Source organism: Camarhynchus parvulus, chromosome 6 (assembly GCF_901933205.1).
Source record: "Camarhynchus parvulus chromosome 6, STF_HiC, whole genome shotgun sequence".
NCBI classification, from domain to species: domain Eukaryota; kingdom Metazoa; phylum Chordata; class Aves; order Passeriformes; family Thraupidae; genus Camarhynchus; species Camarhynchus parvulus.
The window spans coordinates 33,134,668-33,154,136 of NC_044576.1; the positions used below are offsets into that span (position 1 = coordinate 33,134,668).

The window sequence follows — 19,469 nt, forward strand, 5'->3', positions numbered from 1 at the left end:
GAGCAGTGCAGCTGCAATTCGCTGTTTAATCCCAGAATCCCAGACTGGGTTGGGTTGTTGGGACCTTAAAGCTCATCCAGATCCACCTTCCACTGCAAATCCCAGTGTCCAGCCTGGCCTTGGGCACTGCCAGGGATCCAGGGGCAGCCACAGCTGCTCTGGCAATTCCATCCCAGCCCCTCACCACCCTCACAGGGAACAATTCCTAATTCCCAAAATCCCATCTACATCAACCCCTTGTCAGTTTAAATCCATTCCCTGTGTCCTGTCCCTCCATCCTTGTCCCCAGTCCCTCTGCAGCTCTCCTGGAGCCCCTTCAGGCCCTGCCAGGGGCTCTGAGCTCTCCCTGGAGCTGCTCCTCTCCACATGAGCACCCCCAGCCTTTGTTGAGACACTTTTCTCTGCCATTAAACCCCTTTTGCTTCCACTTTTCCATGCACCTGAGCTGGATGATCCCAAGGATTCCTTTCCCATCCCCACGTGTCCCTCTGTGACCCTTCCCCAGGAGGGGAGCACCCCCAGCCCTCCCTTGCAGCTCTCCCTAGGGATGAGCAGAACATTCCCTGCTGACCTCAGGGACTGCAGACAGACCCTACAAAGCCCTTGGCACTTGGGATTTAAATCCTGCAGGGATTCCAGCCTCTCTTTTTTGGCTCCAAGGCTTTCTGAGCAGGACTGGCTGCAGTCGGTGCCCTGGGAGCCTTGATGAAGTTTTTGAGCATCTCTTGCAAAGGCTGAATTTTCTCTCTGTTTTTCCCTGTGTTGCTTCCCTGCCCATGACCTAAATTATGATGAGAAGATATTAAAGGCTGGATTTTAACTTAAGAGCTGACTACACCCACAGGAGAAATTAAAGCCCAGTGTTGTTTTTTGATTGAAGGTAAGCAAGCAGGGAGATGATGCGGCTTTCCTTGTCTAAATGCTGCCAGCAATAGGACACTTGGAGCAATATCCTGCTTTTCTTTATGGCTTTTTGTCCTCTAAAATCAGGCTGATAGCCCAACCACATTTCCATGGCAGGGGGTTGGAACAAGATGGTTTTTTAAGGTCCTACCTGGTGCTGTTAAGTATTGAATCCATTCCTTCTTAAAATAGGCCAAAACCAATCCCAATTTGCAAATGTTTAATCTAAATAAATGCTCTGAGTCCTTGAGTAACCCCATCTCCTTTGATTGTAGCTCCTTTATCTCCACTCAGCCAATTCTTCCACCTGCTGGTAATATCCTAATGGGTTCAAGCTTCGTGCTCAGCTGAGGAAGGAGATGCTCAAACACCTGGCTGTGACCCATATCTACTCTTCTGGGGCAGATTTGGTTGTGGTTGACCCACTGTGGTATTTTCAGGGTCCCCCGGATGAAGGAGGAAGGAAGAAATCTGACTCCATGTTCTTAGAAGGCTAATTTATTATTCTAAAATAATAATACATTATTATAATATAATAAAATAAATTATTATATTATTATAAAATAATAAATGTTATATTACATTATATTATGTTAATTATATATTATATTATATTATATTATATTATATTATATTATATTATATTATATTATATTATATTATATTATATTATATTATATTATATTATATTATATTATATTATATTATATTATATTATATTATATTATATTATATTATATGCTAAACTATACTAAAGAATATTATATTATAGAATGCTACACTAAACTATACTAAAGAATAGAGAAATAGACAGAAGGTTTAACAAGTTACTAATGAAAAACTTGTGAATCTCTCCAGAGCTTTGACACAGCTGGACTGTGATTGGTCACTGAGTCAAAACAATTCACATTAAACCAATCAAACAATCACCTGTGGATAAACAATCTCTAAGTAACAGTCCAAAGCAGCAAAACACAGGAGAAGCAAATCAGATAATTATTGTTTTCATTTTTCTCTGAGGCTTCTCAGCTTCCCAGGAGAAGGAATCCTGGCAAAGGGATTTTTCAGAAAATGTGTCAGTGACAACCCACGAGCGACTTTACATTGGATTTATCCCTGTGGAAGGAGCAGGATCTGATTCCTGCAGGCTCCTCCCAGCAGGATTCTCTCCCAGCCAAGGTGCTGATGGTGTATCCGGAGGCAGAGGTGTGGGATGCATTCCAGCGATCCCAAGGATTTGGTTTCCCAGGCCACTGGAACATCCCCAGCTCCACCCATGGCAGGGAGCAGGGCCAGCCCTGACAAGGTTCAGCTTTGGATCAGTTTGGGATGTCTCCTCTCTGAGTTAAGGTCATTCCTGGGCCGGGATTGTCCTGAATAAAGAGGATTTCACTGCTCAGGACACATAGTCTGGGCACATCCTGAGTGGCTGCTGTGAATGCAGAGAGTCCCAGCTCAGGGGCAGCTGGACCAGGGCTACCCCTCCCTACAGAGAAACAGCAGTGAGGAAAGAGAGAAAATCCCCCATGGCTGAAGAGAGGGAGGAAGAGAAGTCTCTGGGATGATCTTCTTGGGGCCTTTCAGTACCTAGAAGGGCTACAAGAGAGCTGGAGAGGGATTTTTTAATAGGGCAGGTTTTTAATAGGATTTTTTAATAGGACAGGGAAATGGGGAATGGCTTTGAACTGAAAAACAGCAGGGTTAGATAGGATATTGGGAAGAAATCCTTCCCTGTGAGGGTGGTGAGGTCCTGGCAGAGAGAAGCTGTGGTTGTCCCATCCCTGGAAGTGTCCAAGGCCAGGCTGGAGCAACCTGGGATGGTGGAGGGTATCCCTACCCATGGCAGGGGGTGGGATGGATGAGGTTCAAGGTCTGCTCCAACCCAAACCAGTCCGGGATTTTATTAAAACAGCAGGAAAAAAACACAGTAAATATATTTTGTTTGGGTTCTCTGTTCATTCTCGCAGAAAATGGGACTGAGCACAGAAGGACAGCAGGGAACAAGAACTCTACATGAACACAGTTGCTCTTCTTCCCAAGCCCCTCTTTATCCTGCTCTACCCCAAATGTTCCAGCGAGCTTTGGGGAGCGGTTCTAGGTTGGGAAACAACCCTGGAAAACACCAAGTTGCCCAGGTCTGCATCTCCCATGGCTGACATTTGGGTCAGAAATTGCCAATGTCCAGCCTGTGAGCTGCAGGGACTGCAAAGGGACTGATGTGGCTGCAGAACAGTTTGGCACTGAAGGCACAGACACTGAGAGCCCGGCAGGGCTGAGCTGGGAAGGATTCCAGGGAGATAGAGAACTTTGTGCTGAGGCCCTGCTGTGGCTGTGGGGCCGTGCCCCGAGGCCGCTGGCTGCAGCACTTGCAGGGAGCACATGGCAGGGACTCTGCCCCTCCGTCAGGAGCTGCCATGAGCTGCAGCACAGTATTTTTAGCTGCTGTCCTGCTGGCTTAGGCGCTGCTGATGTTACCGAGTGTGGCAAGGCAGAGAACTGTGGGGTTATTTGAGTTTCAAGGGACCTCTCATCTGTAACGTGGTGTGTTCTGCTGTGTGGAGAGGCTGGGAGCTGTGGGAGCTCTGGGAGATGTGGGAGCTGTGTGGGAGCTGTGGGAGATGTGGGAGATGTGGGAGATGTGGAGATTGGGATGTGGGAGATGTGGGAGATGTGGGATGTGGAGATGTGGGAGATGTGGGAGATGTGGGAGATGTGGGAGATGTGGGAGATGTGGGAGATGTGGGAGATGTGGGAGATGTGGGAGATGTGGGAGATGTGGGAGATGTGGGAGATGTGGAATGGAATGTGGAATGTGGGAGATGTGGAATGTGGAGATGTGGGAGATGTGGGAGTGTGGGAGCTGTGGAGATGTGGGAGCTGTGGGAGATGTAGGAGATGTGGGAGATGTGGGAGATGTGGGAGATGTGGGAGATGTAGGAGATGTGGGAGATGTGGGAGATGTGGGAGATGTGGGAGATGTGGGAGATGTGGGAATGTGGGAGATGTGGGAGATGTGGGAGATGTGGGAGATGTGGGAGATGTGGGAGATGTGGGAGATGTGGGAGATGTGGGAGATGTGGGAGATGTGGGAGATGTGGGAGATGTGGGAGATGTAGGAGATGTGGGAGATGTGGGAGATGTGGGAGCTGTGGAGATGTGGGAGTGTGGGGAGATGTGGGAGATGTGGGAGATGTGGGAGGGAGATGTGGGAATGTGGGAGATGTGGGAGATGTGGGAGATGTGGGAGATATGGGAGATGTGGGAGATGTGGGAGATGTGGAGATGTGGAGATGTGGGAGATGTGGGAGATGTGGAGATGTGGAGATGTGGGAGATGTGGGAGATGTGGGAGATGTGGGAGATATGGGAGATGTAGGAGATGTGGGAGGAGATGTGGGAGATGTGGGAGATGTGGGAGATGTGGGAGATGTGGGAGATGTGGGAGATGTAGGAGGGATGTGGAGATGTGGGAGATGTGGAAGATGTGGGAGTGTGGGAGCTGTGGAGATGTGGGAGTGTGGGAGATGTGGGAGATGTGGGAGATGTGGGAGATGTGGGAGATGTGGGAGATGTGGGAGATGTGGAGATGTGGGAGATGTGGGAGATGTGGGAGATGTGGGAGATGTGGGAGATGTGGGAGATGTGGGAGATGTGGGAGATGTGGGAGATGTGGGAGATGTGGAGATGTGGAGATGGAGATGTGGGAGATGTGGGAGATGTGGGAGATGTGGGAGAAGTGGGGGAGATGTGGGAGATGTGGGAGATGTGGGAGATGTGGAGATGTGGGAGATGTGGATGGAATGTGAGTGGGAGATGTGGGAGATGTGGGAGATGTGGGAGATGTGGAGATGTGGAGATGTGGGAGATGTGGGAGCTCCGGGAGATCTGGGAGCTGTGGGAGCTGTGGGAGCTGCTCTTCCCTGGCTGCTCATTCCTAATTTGTGATGCTCCTTGGAGCTTCTCCCAGCTCCTGAGGTGAGGCCGAAGGGCAGGAGCCCTGTCAGGGTGACACCTTGGGGTTTGAGTTGTTCTGTTCTGTTTGGGTGTGCAGCTTTAGCTTTATATTCAGTGTTACTGGGATCTTTTCACGGGGTGGTGGAGACAAAACAATCCTGCTCTAGCTGGAGACTCCAGGCCAATCTCTTCAAACTTCAGGCCCAAAGCATGAACAACATGAAAAGAGGAGGGAGGGCAAGAAAGGAGGATGAAACTTCACCATTTGAAGCTGTTAATTGGACAGTTAACTCCTGTATGCAAATGGACTAAAACTTACAAAAATGTGAGATCTCGTGCCCAAGCTCTTTTGCTTCCACCTTGGAGCCGTCTGGGCACTGCCAGGGTGTGGCCTTTGAAGGCACCTCAATAAATCTCCACTTTATTCCTCTGAACTCCTCTGGCCTCTGCTCCAGTTCCGTCAGGCATCAAGGGATCCCGGAGGCAGAGGATGCTCAGGAAGCACCTGAGAAGCATCCCTGAAAACAAACCCAGCTGGATTACTCTTCTCTCTTTTTCTGTTTAAATTTTTAATGGCATTATAGTTACTTTAATATTTGCTTATTTTAACATGGAGGTTTTCGCTTGATATTAATTGAACTTTTTCTTTTTTATAGTTTTATGTGTTATAGGGAAAAATAGGGTTTTTTTCATCATTTACAAGAGGATTTTTGTTTTAAGACTTTTTTAGTCTTTTTATCTGGAATTTTATTTATTTTTTATTGATTTTGATGGTTTTATGTTGTTCTTTTATATACTTGTATTTTGTTGGGGTTTTTTCCCTTGTCTTTGTGGTGTTTGTGAGGGTCTTCAGGACGAGGTGAGGGATGAGGAATTTGATTCTATGTTTTTAGAAGGCTGATTTATTACATTATGATATAATATTATATTAAAGACTGTTATACTAGAACTATACTAAAGAAAAAGGATACAGACAGAAGGCTTAACAAGAATGAATAATAAAAACTTGTGACTCCTCAGAGCTTCAGAACAGCTGGACCACGATTAAATTAAAGCAATTCACATATTAGCTAAACAATCTCCAACTCACACCCCAAAGCAGCAAAACGGGGAGAAGCTGAAGCTTCTCAGCTTCCTAGAGAAAAAAAAATCCTAGCGAAGAAATTTTTCAGAAAACATTACAGTGACATGTCTTTAATTATTTTATTTTATTTTTTAAATTTTTGGGGTTTTTTAAATTTTATTTTTAATTTATTTTTTAAATGTTTTTATTTATTTTATTTTATTTTATTTTATTTTATTTTTATTTTTTAATCTTATTTTTTATTTGTTTTTATTTTATTTTTATTTAATTTTAATTTTTATTTTAAAAATTTTTTGTTTTTATTTTTTAATCTTGTTTTTTATTTGTTTTTTATTTTTTATTTACTTTTATTTATTTTTATTTTTTATTTTTAATTTTTTTAGTTTTTTATTTTTTTAATCTTATTTTTATTTATTTTTTATTTTATTTTTTATTGATTTTTATTTGTAATTTTTATTTTAAAAATTTTTTTTGCTTTTATTTTTTAATCTTATTTTTAATTTGTTTTTTATTTTATTTTTTATTTACTTTTATTTATTTTTATTTTTTATTTTTATTTTTAATCTTATTTTTTATTTGTTTTTATTTTATTTTTATTTAATTTTAATTTTTATTTTAAAAATTTTTTGTTTTTATTTTTTAATCTTGTTTTTTATTTGTTTTTTATTTTTTATTTATTTTTATTTAATTTTATTTTTTATTTTTAAAATTGTTTTTGTTTTTTATTTTTTAATCTTATTTTTAATTTGTTTTTTATTTTATTTTTTATTTACTTTTATTTATTTTTATTTTTTATTTTTTATTTTTTTTGTTTTTTATTTTTTAATCTTATTTTTATTTATTTTTTATTTTATTTTTTATTGATTTTTATTTGTAATTTTTATTTTAAAAATTTTTTTGCTTTTATTTTTTAATCGTGTTTATTTGTTTTTTATTTTATTTTTTATTTAATTTTATTTAATTTTATTTTTTATTTAAAATTTTTTTATTTATTTTTTATTTTTATTTTTAATTTTTTTTATTTTATTTTTAATTTTATTTTTTATTTAAAATTTTTTTAGTTTTTTATTTTTTAATTTTATTTTTTAATTATTTTTATTTTTATTTTATTTTATTTTATTTTATTTTTATTTTTTGGATGTCACCTGCCATCCAGGTGAGTGTTAATCCCAGAGCGCTCCCAGCGCTTTGTGCTTTCCCATCAGGCCCCTCAGGGGCGCTGCCCTGTCTGTCCTCACCCCTCCCAGCCCAGCCCTTTTTGTGAGTGCAGGATTGAGGTCCGTGCTGCCATTGGCCCTGTGCTGGGGTTGGCTTTAAAGGCTGAACCTTCCCTGCTCCCATGAAAGGCCGGGCTGAGGGCAGGAACAAAGAGTCCCTGGGTTTTTGAGCAGTGCACGTTTGCTCCTGGCACCAGAGCAGTGTCAGGTGCGTGGAGAGCCGCTCCTTTTCATGTCCTGCGCCTTCAGAGCTCTTCCCGAGGGACTGGAGCAGGGAAAGCTGCAGAATATCCCTGTCCTGCCCAGGAACAGTCCTGAGCCTCAGCACCCCTGGCCTTCTCTGCTCCCCAGGGAATGGGGCTGGATGAGCTTTTCTAATATTGGAATTTGTGTTTATTCAGATTCATCTCTGCTCTTGATTAAGAAGCAGCTGTTGATTACCTCCAAACGTGGCAGCTGTGGGGAGGGGCAAAAGGCCCTGAAGACCCTGATGCTAAAAGGGGAGTTCAGAGGGTGGAGAGGGGAGAGATGAGCTTTGCAAATCAGGTACTGATGCAAATAATAGAAGAATAATGGAGCCCGGTATCACAGAATCATAAAATTATCAAATCATGGGATGGCTGGGGTTGGAAGGGACCTCAAACCCCTCCCACTGTCCCAGGTGCTCCAAACCCCATCCAACCTGCCCTTGGGCACTGCCAGGGATCCAGGGGCAGCCACAGCTGCTCTGGGCACCTGTGCCAGGGCCTTTCACCCTCCCACGGAACAATTCCTTCCCAAAACCCAAACTAAACCTACTTTCCCCCCTTTTCCTGTCACTCCCTGACCTCATTAAAAGTCCCTTTGCAGCTCTGACTTCCAGAGGAGTTACATCAAGCATTGAAACATAATTGGGCACAGAGAAATCCTTGCAGAGAGCAAGAAAAATCCAGCCAGCTGCAACAGGCTTTCAGTGAGGAAACAGAAACTTCTCCTGTCTTGTGGTGTGGGATATTTTTGGATGAAGCCTTTTATAAGAGGGAGAGAACACAAGGGGAAATCAGGATCATGTTCAGACAAAAGGCACCGAATTGTTTGATAGCCACATTCCCCTTCTCCTCCTTGAGGACCTTTACGAGCAACCAAAGTCGCCAAGAATTGATCCAGACCTGGCATTTCCAGAGCCTGCAGAGCGAGGCAGACTCACAGTTTGATTTTCTCTTCCTACCAGCCAATTTTACAAGGCAACGTGCAGCTGGGGCTCAGCTCCTATTTGTTTGCTCTTTAGCGGGTCATTGTGGAGAGGACCCTTCTTTTCAAAAAGGCTTTTTGCAGGAAAGGAGTCTCCTTCAAAGAGGCTGCAATATCCTTGTTTATTTAAGTGCCACAGCCAGGTAGAGAGAAAACAGCAGCGAGCTGAAAGAGCAGGGAGAGCAGATGGAAACCACTCAGCATTTCGGAGGAAAAAAGGTGTGTCCTCTCACCTCCTCCGCATGATGAGTGTTGTTCCAGATGCGGCCACTCGTTTCCTAAAGGTTCTTTAGGTCTGGTGTCACAAATTCAAGCTGGCATCTCACCCTTCTCCAGAAATGCCAAGAGCTCCTCTGAGGAGCAGCTGAGATGCTCCCTGCCAGTGCTGCCTGCCCGGGAGGAAAGGGACTCACCCTGAGCTGTGAGCTGGAGATTTGCTGCCGAACGAGGGGTCCCTCAGCCCAGGAGTGTTTGTAGGGATACAGAACCTCCTGGCAGCTGCTTTGCATCCCCCCGAGCTGTTCTCTGGGGCAAGGCCACTCTATGCGTTGCACAAAAAGCTGCTCAGGGGTGAGCAGGTCCCCCTTTGTGTCCAGCCTGTGAGTTTTGGGTATCCTGAGCAGCATTCAGCATCCCCTGTGCCCCTCACTGCCCCTATGGACAGTTATGGATCCACAGGTTTGTGCCCCAAAACCTCCCAGCACAATTCCTTGTGCTGCCAGAACTGAGTTTTCCCTACGCTTCTCCCTTTTTTCCTGTTCCCAGCTGACACAGGGATGTTGGTTTGACATCCCAAGGACCTGGGGAGCGCAAACAAATGGGTTTGTGCTGGGATTCTGTAGGGGAAAACATGCAAACTTGCTTGAGCCAGATTATCCCAATGGAAAATATTGGATATGTTTTCCTTGTTTTTCGTTAGCCTTATCCATAGGAGAACCTTGAGGTGCAGTGCCATAAAATCCATAAAAAATTGTGCCCTTCAAAGCCACCCAGCTCCTTCTCCCTATTCCTTGCTATTTATAATATTTATGTTAGCTTTCCTTGATTTCTTTAAAGTTTGATCCCTTTAAAGTTTGATCTCTTCCTCTAAAGTCACATCAGACTTTCCTACATCCTTTCCCCCTCTCTTCTCCTTTTCTTGTCTATCCAGGCTCTTTTCTCTTCCTGGCTTCTCCTTCAACAGCTATTCAGCCTTTCTCAGATCACTGAGATCTTTGCTGCATCTGAGCAGGAATTTGGGTTTGGCTTTGACAGGTCTCCTTTTAGCTCAGCGCTGGCATCTTTTCTTCGGCAGCCACTTCCTGCAGGATCCATTTGAGAGATTTCTGAGCGCATCAATTACCTTGGCAAACGCAAATCAGCGTAGTGAACACGTTAATTACCTCCACTTTCCCTCTGCTGAGCTTCCCCTTGACGGTTTGAGCAACTTTTGTCTGCTCTGCTCTTTCTTTCCAGCTAAATTCTCAGAGGGCTTTAACGCTTGGTGCAGGGAGGGCTTGCTTTTCAGGCTGAGCTTCGTGCAGGTTGTTTCTCTGAAGGTGTGCTAAGGAACCTGACCAAAAAAGAGAGAGATCCATAAATAAGAAACATTTCCTGACGTGTTCTGATATGTTTTGGCCAAAAGCTTCATTCCTGCCACTTCTCGTGGTGACATCAGCAGGGCTGGGTGACATCAGCAGGGGCTGTGTGCCCATGTGGCACGAGGCCCAGGAGGTGCCACGTGCTGGGGAGTGGGGTAAGGAGCTCGTGCTGCCTCTGCCCACACCAGCCCTGGCTGGAACCAGGAAAAGGAATGGATATATTTAGAGATGGTGATGACGTAGACTTTAAAATCCTGGGGATGGTGACTGTGACACAGCCCACGATTCCTGTGTGATGTAGGATCAAAAGGGGATTTTGGAGCTAATTTTTCCCCTGGCATGGGAGGATCCAACTGCAGCTTCATCCCCTTTGCCGTGATGGTGACGTGCACAGCCCCAGGGATGCAGGAGTGCTCCAAAATCAGGTGCCAGTGAAGATCCTGAGGTTCACAGTGTCCACAAACCCTGAGCCCTGTTCCTTCCATCTCCTGGCAGCCCTTGCTGCTCCCCTCCTGCCTGCTCAGCATCCATCTGGGAGAACCAAACTGTGCAGGGGGGCAGGACTGGCAGTGCTGCTCTGCCTTGAGTGCCTTTTGATTTTCCTCCTCTCACAGATCAAACCTGAGCCTCAGAGGGGGCCTGGCTGGAGCCTGAGCTGCTGCTGGCTCCGGCTGCCAGGGCAGCGGTGTCGGAGGGGAATTGCATTAAAAACTGGCTTTTAAAAGGGAGCCATGCATCTTCCCAGCCAGGGCACGGTGCCAGGGCTCAGCAGAGGCGCTGTCCCTGCCTGCAAGGAGCTGGAGCAGCGTCTCACTCACAGGGCTTGGCAGCCAGGAAGGAATTCAATAAACAGCTCTGTCCTTCTGGAGAGCTCTGAGGCTGGAACAGGAGCACAGAGCTGGGTGCCCACAGCAGCCAGCACAGGCTGTATAAAGTGCTGTGCCTGATCTTTGGTGAGATCACTGCATCCTCCCCAGAGCTCTGTGGTGGCTCAGGGGCCAGGGAACTGGCACAGGGGACACACAGCCCTGGGCACGAGTGCCACCTGCTTTGGGGGCAGTGCAGGTGGGCAGGCACTGCCCAAATGCCTGAGGGCAGCAGGGGGACAAGAGCTGAGCCTCCCCCAGGCTGCATCATTTGGCCTCAGAGCCCCTGACCCCTGCCAGTCAGAGCCATTCTCCTCCTGCATCAGAGAATCCTGGAATGGCTTGGGTTGGGATAAACCTTCAATCCCATCCAGTGCTGATGCCTTGTGAGGGCTGACCCAGAGCAGAGGCTGGACAGAGCTAAAGACTAAAGCAGGGATTTGTTCAAAGCATCTCCTGCATGGATGCACCTTGGGCAGCACAAGAGCCCAGCCAGGGCTGCACCCAAGATGAACCAAAATGGCCCCAAAATGCACGGCCGGGCACGGGGTCTGTCACTGGGATCAGTTCTGCTCCATTTGCACCTTGCAGTTCATTGTCCCATTCCAGCTTTAGCCCAGGCAGTCCCACCCTGCTTGTTTTTCTCTCTGCAGCCCACGGGGTTTGTGCTCCTGGGCTGAGATTTGGATCATTTGTCCTTGGTGCCCAGCTGGAGCAGGAATTGTTTTGTCTCCCTGCTCTGTGCACAGAGCTCACCATCCCCTGATGTGAGCCCAGCCCCACACACTAAAGCAGCACAGATGTGAAACATATAAAAGCCAAACCTGAGGCATCATTTCCCCCCTGATGCCTCAGTGCCACCCCCTGCCATGGGCAGGACCATCTGCTGCTGTCCCAGGTGGCTCCAAGCCCTGCCCAGCCTGGCCTTGGACACTTCCAGGGATGGGGCAGCCACCTGATACCCAATTTTAGGGGGATTAGAGATCTCCATGGCAGGGAAATGCCCAGAATCAGTCAGGTGTATCCACAGCAGCCCCTCTGTGCCTCTGCGGATGAGATCTCGTGGTGCAGGTGCAGGGTTTGGTTGTGTCCCCTTGCAGCAGTGAGAGCACAGAGGGAATGACCCAAGGAATGAACTTTCCTGCTTTCTGTGTTTCTTCTCTCTTGGTGTCCTGCTGGGATTTTCTATTATCACCGAGTCAGAAGCAGGTTTGTGTGCTGGGAGTGTGATTGATTTCCAGCTCGCACCTTGCAGTGGGCTGAAAGCAAACCACGCTGGCTCTTGGCTTTCTTGATATTCTTGAAAGCAAGAAAAAACCCCCAAAAAATATTGAGTTTGGAACAAAATATCCCAGCAGCTTTCTCCAGCAGACCCGTGCTGAGGTTTCACTGGCAGCATCCCACAATGAAACGAGATTTTGAGCCTTGCCTTTATCAGGAGCTGTGGTTTTACAACTTTTGGGGTTATGCCAATGGACAGGTTGAGGTGTGTTCATTAATTTTCTGTTTGATCCCTTAGCAAAGTCCCACAATGCCAATTTAAAACACTTTGGATTGACTGTTGGGCTGGAAAAAGGAAATATCATGTCCTAAAACTTATAGGATTATTAACCTCAAAAACTTGCAAGGTTTGATAGGCTCAGCTGTGAGTTTTGTGTTGTTCCATATGATTTTTGGGGGAAAACCAAAGGAAAGCAGCGTTGAGGTTCAATACAGCATCCCTCCAACAAGGCAAGCAGGAGGGAAGAGGTGATTTTGTTGCTGATACTGCTGCTGGTTTATTCTGAAAAAATACAAATTTTATGGATGCTGGGAGGTTTTATTGTGGTTCTTAATGATTCATTTGACCTCTGATAGCTGCCAGTGAACCCAGCCTGGGAGCAGAGCCTCTGCAGACAGAGCAGGAGACAGAAATGTCAATTGCCACTTGTTCTGTTCAACCTGATTCCTCCCAACCTGAAGTGGGAATATCTGGAATGGAGCTGAATCTCCATCTGTGTTTCAAGCATGCAAATCACAGGTGTGTTGTGTTAAATTGCATCCTGAAAAGCTGGGAAAAAGGACCTCCAAGGAGAGAGGAGCAAATGGGAGGTTGGAATGTTCAGGAAATATTTCTCTGTGTGTCTGAGGGGTGGGAAAAGCCCTCGGGCCCCGTGGTGATGTCTCAGTGACTCCTGCCTTGGTACCATCTGCATCTCCAGGGGAGGTTCAGGTTGGATATTGGGAACTTCTCTTCCCAAAAAGGGCACTCCAGCCCTGGCAGGGGAGGAATTCCAATCCTGGAGGGACTTTAAAGCCCTGTGGAGGTGGCGCTTGGGGACGTGGGGCAGTGCTGGGGAATGGTTGGACTCAGTCTCAGGGCGCTTTTCCAACCCAAACTATTCCATGATCCTGTGGTTCTTCAGTTCCAAAGCAGTTTGTGATTTCTCACCTGGTCAAAACTTCTCTTTTAGAGGGATGTGAGAAAGGTGAGGATAGGAGGGACTGACCAGGCCCAATGGGAGATAAAACAACTCACAAATTTTAGAATTAAGTAAATAATCCACCATAGTTTACCCAGAGAGTCTCAGGCTGAATCCAGAAACCCTGAGCTTCAATTGCCAGCCTGTTCTGGCCCCTCACCTTCCACAAAAAGTGTTGTGTGAAGGTTAATTTCAGATTAAAACTGAGTTGGACTAAATGCAGGCACAATGAGAGCTGAGCTGAGCTGTGCCCAGGCAGAACCCAGCCCAAAGTGCTTTTCTGTGCAGCAGGAACACGACCTAATCCTCTTATCCTTGCACTTGGAGGTCCTGGATGAGTGGGAATGGGAGGTTCCATTCAAAGAAAGGATTTTCTCTCTGAATAAGGCTGGAAATGCAAATAGTCACCTGTTCTGCTGATGGGTTTATAAAGAGTTTTAAGCTGCAGGCTTTAAAATAGGCAAATTTCATCCTCATTTCAGCCCTTGTGGCCCTGGAGAATCATGGAGAGCTTCACCAGCAATCACAATTCTTTTAAAACCACTTTTTCTTTTTAGAAAGTAATTTCAGAATCTTGGATTTTGTCAACCTTGACGTGATCAGCACCACCATGGTGAGGGAGAAATGGTCAACCACAGGCAGAGATCACATCAGGAATTTTTGTTTAAAACTCCTGAAGGTTCTTCCATGCCACTGGGTTTCTCCTCACAGTTCTCTGGCTCCTGGAATGAAATGCACTTTATCAGGAGACTGAATCACAGCATCATGGGATCATTATGGTTGTAAAAGACCTTCCAGACCATCGAAATGATCTGAAATATTGCAGTGAAATTTGGCATCATTTATAACAGTTCAGTCTCCCCAAAGACTCACACCAAGGTCCCTTCTTGAGCCCTTGTCTGTTGATTTTTCTGTGTCAACACCACAGGAAATGCAACATTTGGGGTTTGTGCCTCACTCTGTGCATGTCTGACACTCTGTGGCTCTCAAAAAATGCTCCTCCGTGTTTTCTTTTGAACCCTGGAATGGTTAAAGTTGGAAAAGCTCTCAGATCAGTGAGTCCAAGCACTAACCCAGCATGTTTTTGTAGTTGTGGTGGTCGTTCTCAGAAAAAATAAATGGAATTTAATGTTTTTCAGCATTCCCTGTGCAGCCCAACATTCCCAGACCCTGTGGGATTCAGCACTTTCACCCCATTCTGGATAAATAAACCACAGAATCCCCTAAAACACTGCACCATTAAATTTGTTGCAGCAACAAATGATGCTTTTAGACATGAAACATTTGCTGTGCTGCTGGAGATTAACAGAGTTTATTAATGAGATTAACAGAGTTTATTAACCCTGTAGAAGTTTGGATTGGCTAAACTCAGTGTGGGCTGAGATACGGCTGCATAGTAGAAATTAATGTCCAAAGAATTTTAATTGCCAGAAAATAATTTCATTTGGTGTATATAGAACTAAGCACATAAAAAAAAATAATGTTGGGGGGAGAAAGATTAAAAAAAAATTATTCTTTGTTATGGGGTTGTTTTGAGTATAATAAGACTCTTTGAGGATTTTTTTACTTAAAATGGACTTTTAATGTTTCTCTCTTGCTGCCAGGCTTTGCAAGGTCTCCACCTGATATATTGGAAGTGGCAACAAACTCTTGAGATGGATTTTTGAAATCTTTAGACCTCTGACCAGGCTTGCAGTGATGACACAGAGGTAACAATAAAACCACTCGAGAGACATTTAATGGGACACTTTAAATGAAATCCCCGGGGTTGGTGATGGCAGCTGAGCGTGTTCTTGCCATTTTCCCATTTAACAAGAAGAAAAGGCCAAACAAGGAGCAATTAGTCAGAATAAAATCAGCTTTGATGACATTTTCCCTCCTGAACTCTGGTATAAAATGGTCACCTGAGGAAGAACTGAAAGGATATGTGAGGAATTTGGATGTGGAACTGCATGTTCACGCACACAGCGCTGGGTAAAAAATGAGCAGGTAAAGCCACCGCGGGGTTCTTGGTGCATGGGATGCTCTCTGCTCATATTTTGCTTGGTTTTGGTCCAAATTTTCATTAATCTCAGCTTTTCTTTGAAGTCTATGCAGGTTGAACTTGGTTTTCATCCTGTGGATCTCCATGACATTGGTGTGCTCGGGTTTCCCAGTTGACCCTTCCATGGTAAGTCCCATTCTCCAATTACTCCCAGATCTGTTTCATTCCTCTTAAATTACTTCTTTATTTAAATTCATTTTGTTTGCTTGGCTGCTTCTTTGCTGCTGTGTTTTTTATTTTTTATAAAACAAAAAAACTTTCTTGTATTAAAGCTATTGGTTAAGTATTATTGCCTAAATTTCCTGGAGCATAGCCTAATTTTTCCTGGTGTTATTAATAAAATATGCAAGCCTCTGCAATAATCATGTGAGCAACTCAGTGCATATTTAATGTGAAGTGTGGGGAGCTGAAATCCTGGATGGAAGGGAGAAAATCACAAATCTCCTCTCCATTTAATCTGAATTCCTTGCACATCTCAAAGAGGTGCAATTAGATATATATGTATTAATTTTACTTATTGCTAGTGAGTTTATCAATTAATTAACTTATTTATAATCAACTGATTTATTTAGACACAGCTGGATCTGAGTAGCCACATTTCCTAATGGATGGATTCTCTTTATGGCAATGATATCATGGTTAAAAGGACTTTAATTGCTTCAATAAATGTCAAATAAAAGTTATTTGTTCAGGAAATCTAGTGAAATAGCAGCTAAAAATTCAAAAGGAGAATTTCTCTGTGCCTGCTTTTTTGGGGTTAAAAGTTTAATTCCTTGCAAAAAGTGTTTTTCTTGATAGGCAGAAAATTCAGTCTGGGACGCGCCTTGTCAGTGGCAGAAGGTGTTGGTTGCAGAAAAAGTCATTAAACAAACAAAAAAATTAACTTAATAACCAGTATTAAAGAAGAGCAATAAAACCCTGAATTAAAAAAAATTCTAATTAAGCTTTGCCAGCAGTTCCAGGTGTTAATCCTATGGCTTTGCATGGAATTTTTAGATATTACAGAATATGACTTTAAGACGGAAAATCAGCTGGGAAATCAGGATATGATGAAATACACACAGAGCAACCACAGACATGCCAGGAAATGGTTTTATTTTATAATTCAGCAGTTATTAAATGCAGTTTATTTTAAGAGCTGTTCAAATATGTGGAAGTTTTTATGTAGTTGGCTTCTTTTTTTGTCCTATAGAGTGCAAGTAAAAGGAATGTGTGCAAAACCCTGGATTTTTGTCCAAGCCTGGATTTTTATGCAGACTTTTTAAAATTCCCATTACTATTTTGTCATTATTAAACTTACTCAGAACTACTTCCAGAATTGGTCATAACTACTGGAAAGCATCCCCCAAATTTTAGCTTTACAAGTATATTTGTTTTCTCTTACCTGTAATTTCAGGAGCAGAAGTTCACACAGGTTATACAAAGCTGGTATTTCATTTTTCCCTGAAGAAATCTCATTTTCCAGCAATAAACACCTGGGTTGTTCCAAGGAAACTATGTCACAGCTGGTCAGCATCACAGAAAACAATTCATATCATACCCTAAACATAATTGTATCAGTATTTTAGACCAGAAATGTATAAAAAACAATGAAAAAATCTGATTTTGAACACGATAAATCCTTAGAAAATAACAGCTCATCCCTGCCATTCAAAGCATAAATTGCTTTTGTGTTTCTACTTTGCTCTGTATCCTGAACAAGTCCTGGCAAATACACAAATCCGTAATTTTACCTTCTCTTATATATTTTTTTCCCCTGTTTGTTTGTTTGTTTGTTTGTTTGTTTGCCTTTAATCTCCAGAGCACCAACCCCTTTTATTTGACCTGCCAGCTGTATGGGAGATGGGATTCGTGCCTGGTGCTGCTGAGCAGCTGCCTGTCCAAGGTGGGCAGGGGTGAGGAGCTGCCCCTGGGGAAGCCTCTCCCGGAGTCCCTTCTCCACAAAAGGTCCTTCCGCAACGGCGTCGGAGCGGGAATTAAAAAAACTTCCTTCCGAAGGGCAAAGTCCTGAGCAAGTGTCCCAAAGCCCGGCCCAGGTTTTGACATCTGGTGTTCCAGTCCTTGCTTTGAGTTCCTTTCGATGCTTTTCTCTGACGAAGCCACCTCTGACAGAGCCCCCAGATGTCGCTCCCCAAGCGCCGCGAGCCGGGCGGAGCAGAAGGGAGCGCTCGGGAAGGGCTTTGCTCCCAAAGTCACACTGGCATAAAGTTTTGTCTCGAAATGAATGTTTTCATTTGCTTCATTTCCCTCCTTTGTCAGGCTACAGGTTTTAATCAAGCTGCTCTTTGATTCATACGAAGATAATCCCGTGCTTTGAGGAGATGTGTGCGCGCAGCCTGTGGGGAGGACGGAGTATTCCCAAAATCCCTCCTCTCTGCCAGGCACGAGGCATTCCTGTGCTTTCCCATCCCAAATCACATTTACTTGAAGGCAACTGGTAATTTAAATACAGATTTAAAGTACACTTCATTTCAGGTTTCCAATGATATGAAGGGCCACTGGTGAAACAATCAGGCCCTACTTGTAACTTCCACTGGTGTTTTAATACAGTTATTTAAAATGGCTTTGGCAGGGAATAGTCTCTGGAGATGTCTCATCTCATATCCAGAAGAATCTTGGGAAATCACTCTATAAGGCAGGATATCGGCACTGTTCCCTGTGCCTCGATTAATTGACTTAGGTAGACAGCACTCAACTGATGAAATGTGCCAAATCTAGGATTTTTTTTTAATTTCCTGTTGGAAAAAAAAAATAAAACAAGGAAAAAGTAATTTGATGTGAAATATATAAATGTGATGTGGAGGAAAGGTCCACACACATGATGATTTACACACGTGTGAGTTCTACTTGTGGCTGTGTCCCCTGAGTGTAACAAGCTGTGCCCTTGGCTTGAAAATGTGGCAGAGTGTCTCTGCAATGCCTTCTGCAGTCAAAGCTGTGATATTAATTATAATAAATCACTCTGTGGATGTTTTCTAATATTTCCCTGTTAAATATCATAGCTCAGGAGATTGTTTTTAACCCTACAATGAGGTGGTTTGGTGTCATCACCTCTGTGATGCCCTCCCTGAGCTCATGGGGTAAAGTGAGCCCAGCATGGAGCCGTGCTGGTGGGACAGGAGGTTTTTCTGGATGATTTCTGGCTGATCCAAGGAGATCCAACACATTCCTGCCTGCGTTTGTCCAGGCTGAAAAGTATAATACATCTTGGTTTTTAAAGTCACTTAAACACTTGAGTTCTTTTGGGGTCATCTCGAGGATTGCTGAGTTGAGTGGGAACCATGGAACCCAGGAACCATGAAATACTAGGAACCATGGCATCCTAGGAAACCATGGAATCCTAGGAACCATGAAACATGGAACTCAGGAACCATAAAATCCTAGGAACCATGGAATCCCAGGAACCATAAAATCCTAGGAACCATGAAATCCTAGAAACCATGGAACCCAGGAACCATGGAATCCTAGGAACCATGGAACCCAGAAACCATGGAATCCAGGAACCATAAACCATGGAACCCAGGAACCATGGAATCCTAGGAACCATGAAATCCTAGAAACCATGGAACTCAAGGAACCATGGAATCCTAGAAACCATGAAATCCTAGAAACCATGGAATCCTAGGAACCATGGAACGCAGGAACCATGGAAACCAGGAACCATAAAATCCTAGGAGCCATGAAATCTAAGGAAGCATGGAATCCTAGGAACCATGGAATCCTGGAAACCATGGAAAATGCCCAAGGAGTGTGCTGGATATTTATTACCCTTGGGTACTATCTGATGGGAGCAAGCCCAGCGTGGCACGGCACGGTGGTGACACTGCAGCTGGGCATGGCCCTGTGTCACTCCTGGCTGCTGGCATTTCAGCCATGCCAGACATCCTGCAAATTTTCCATCCCAAACACTCTCCAGGTCTCTCCAGGACTCCCCAAGGAGCAGAACTTCACTGCTTTTGGCCATGGAAAAGTGAAGGGCTGGGAATGACTCCTGGCTGGTGACAGAATCAAAAATAGGTCCTGAGTGCATGGATTGTCCAGAGCAGCTGTGGCTGCCCCTGGATCCCGGGCAGTGTCCTTGACATTGGGGCTGGGAGCAGCCTGGGACAGTGGGAGGTGTCCCTGCCATG

The 19,469-nt window shown here is 44.5% G+C and overlaps 1 protein-coding gene across 1 annotated transcript; it reads left to right on the forward strand.

Moving 5' to 3' along the window:
* Positions 1 to 15,366: 15,366 nt before the first annotated feature.
* On the forward strand, positions 15,367 to 17,350 carry NPS (neuropeptide S; the record flags this gene model as incomplete). Its single annotated transcript, XM_030951672.1, is given in 2 exon segments — positions 15,367 to 15,465; positions 17,141 to 17,350. Coding segments are annotated over 2 exon segments (309 nt in total), but the record flags the coding sequence as incomplete, so codon positions are not given.
* Positions 17,351 to 19,469: the final 2,119 nt, after the last annotated feature.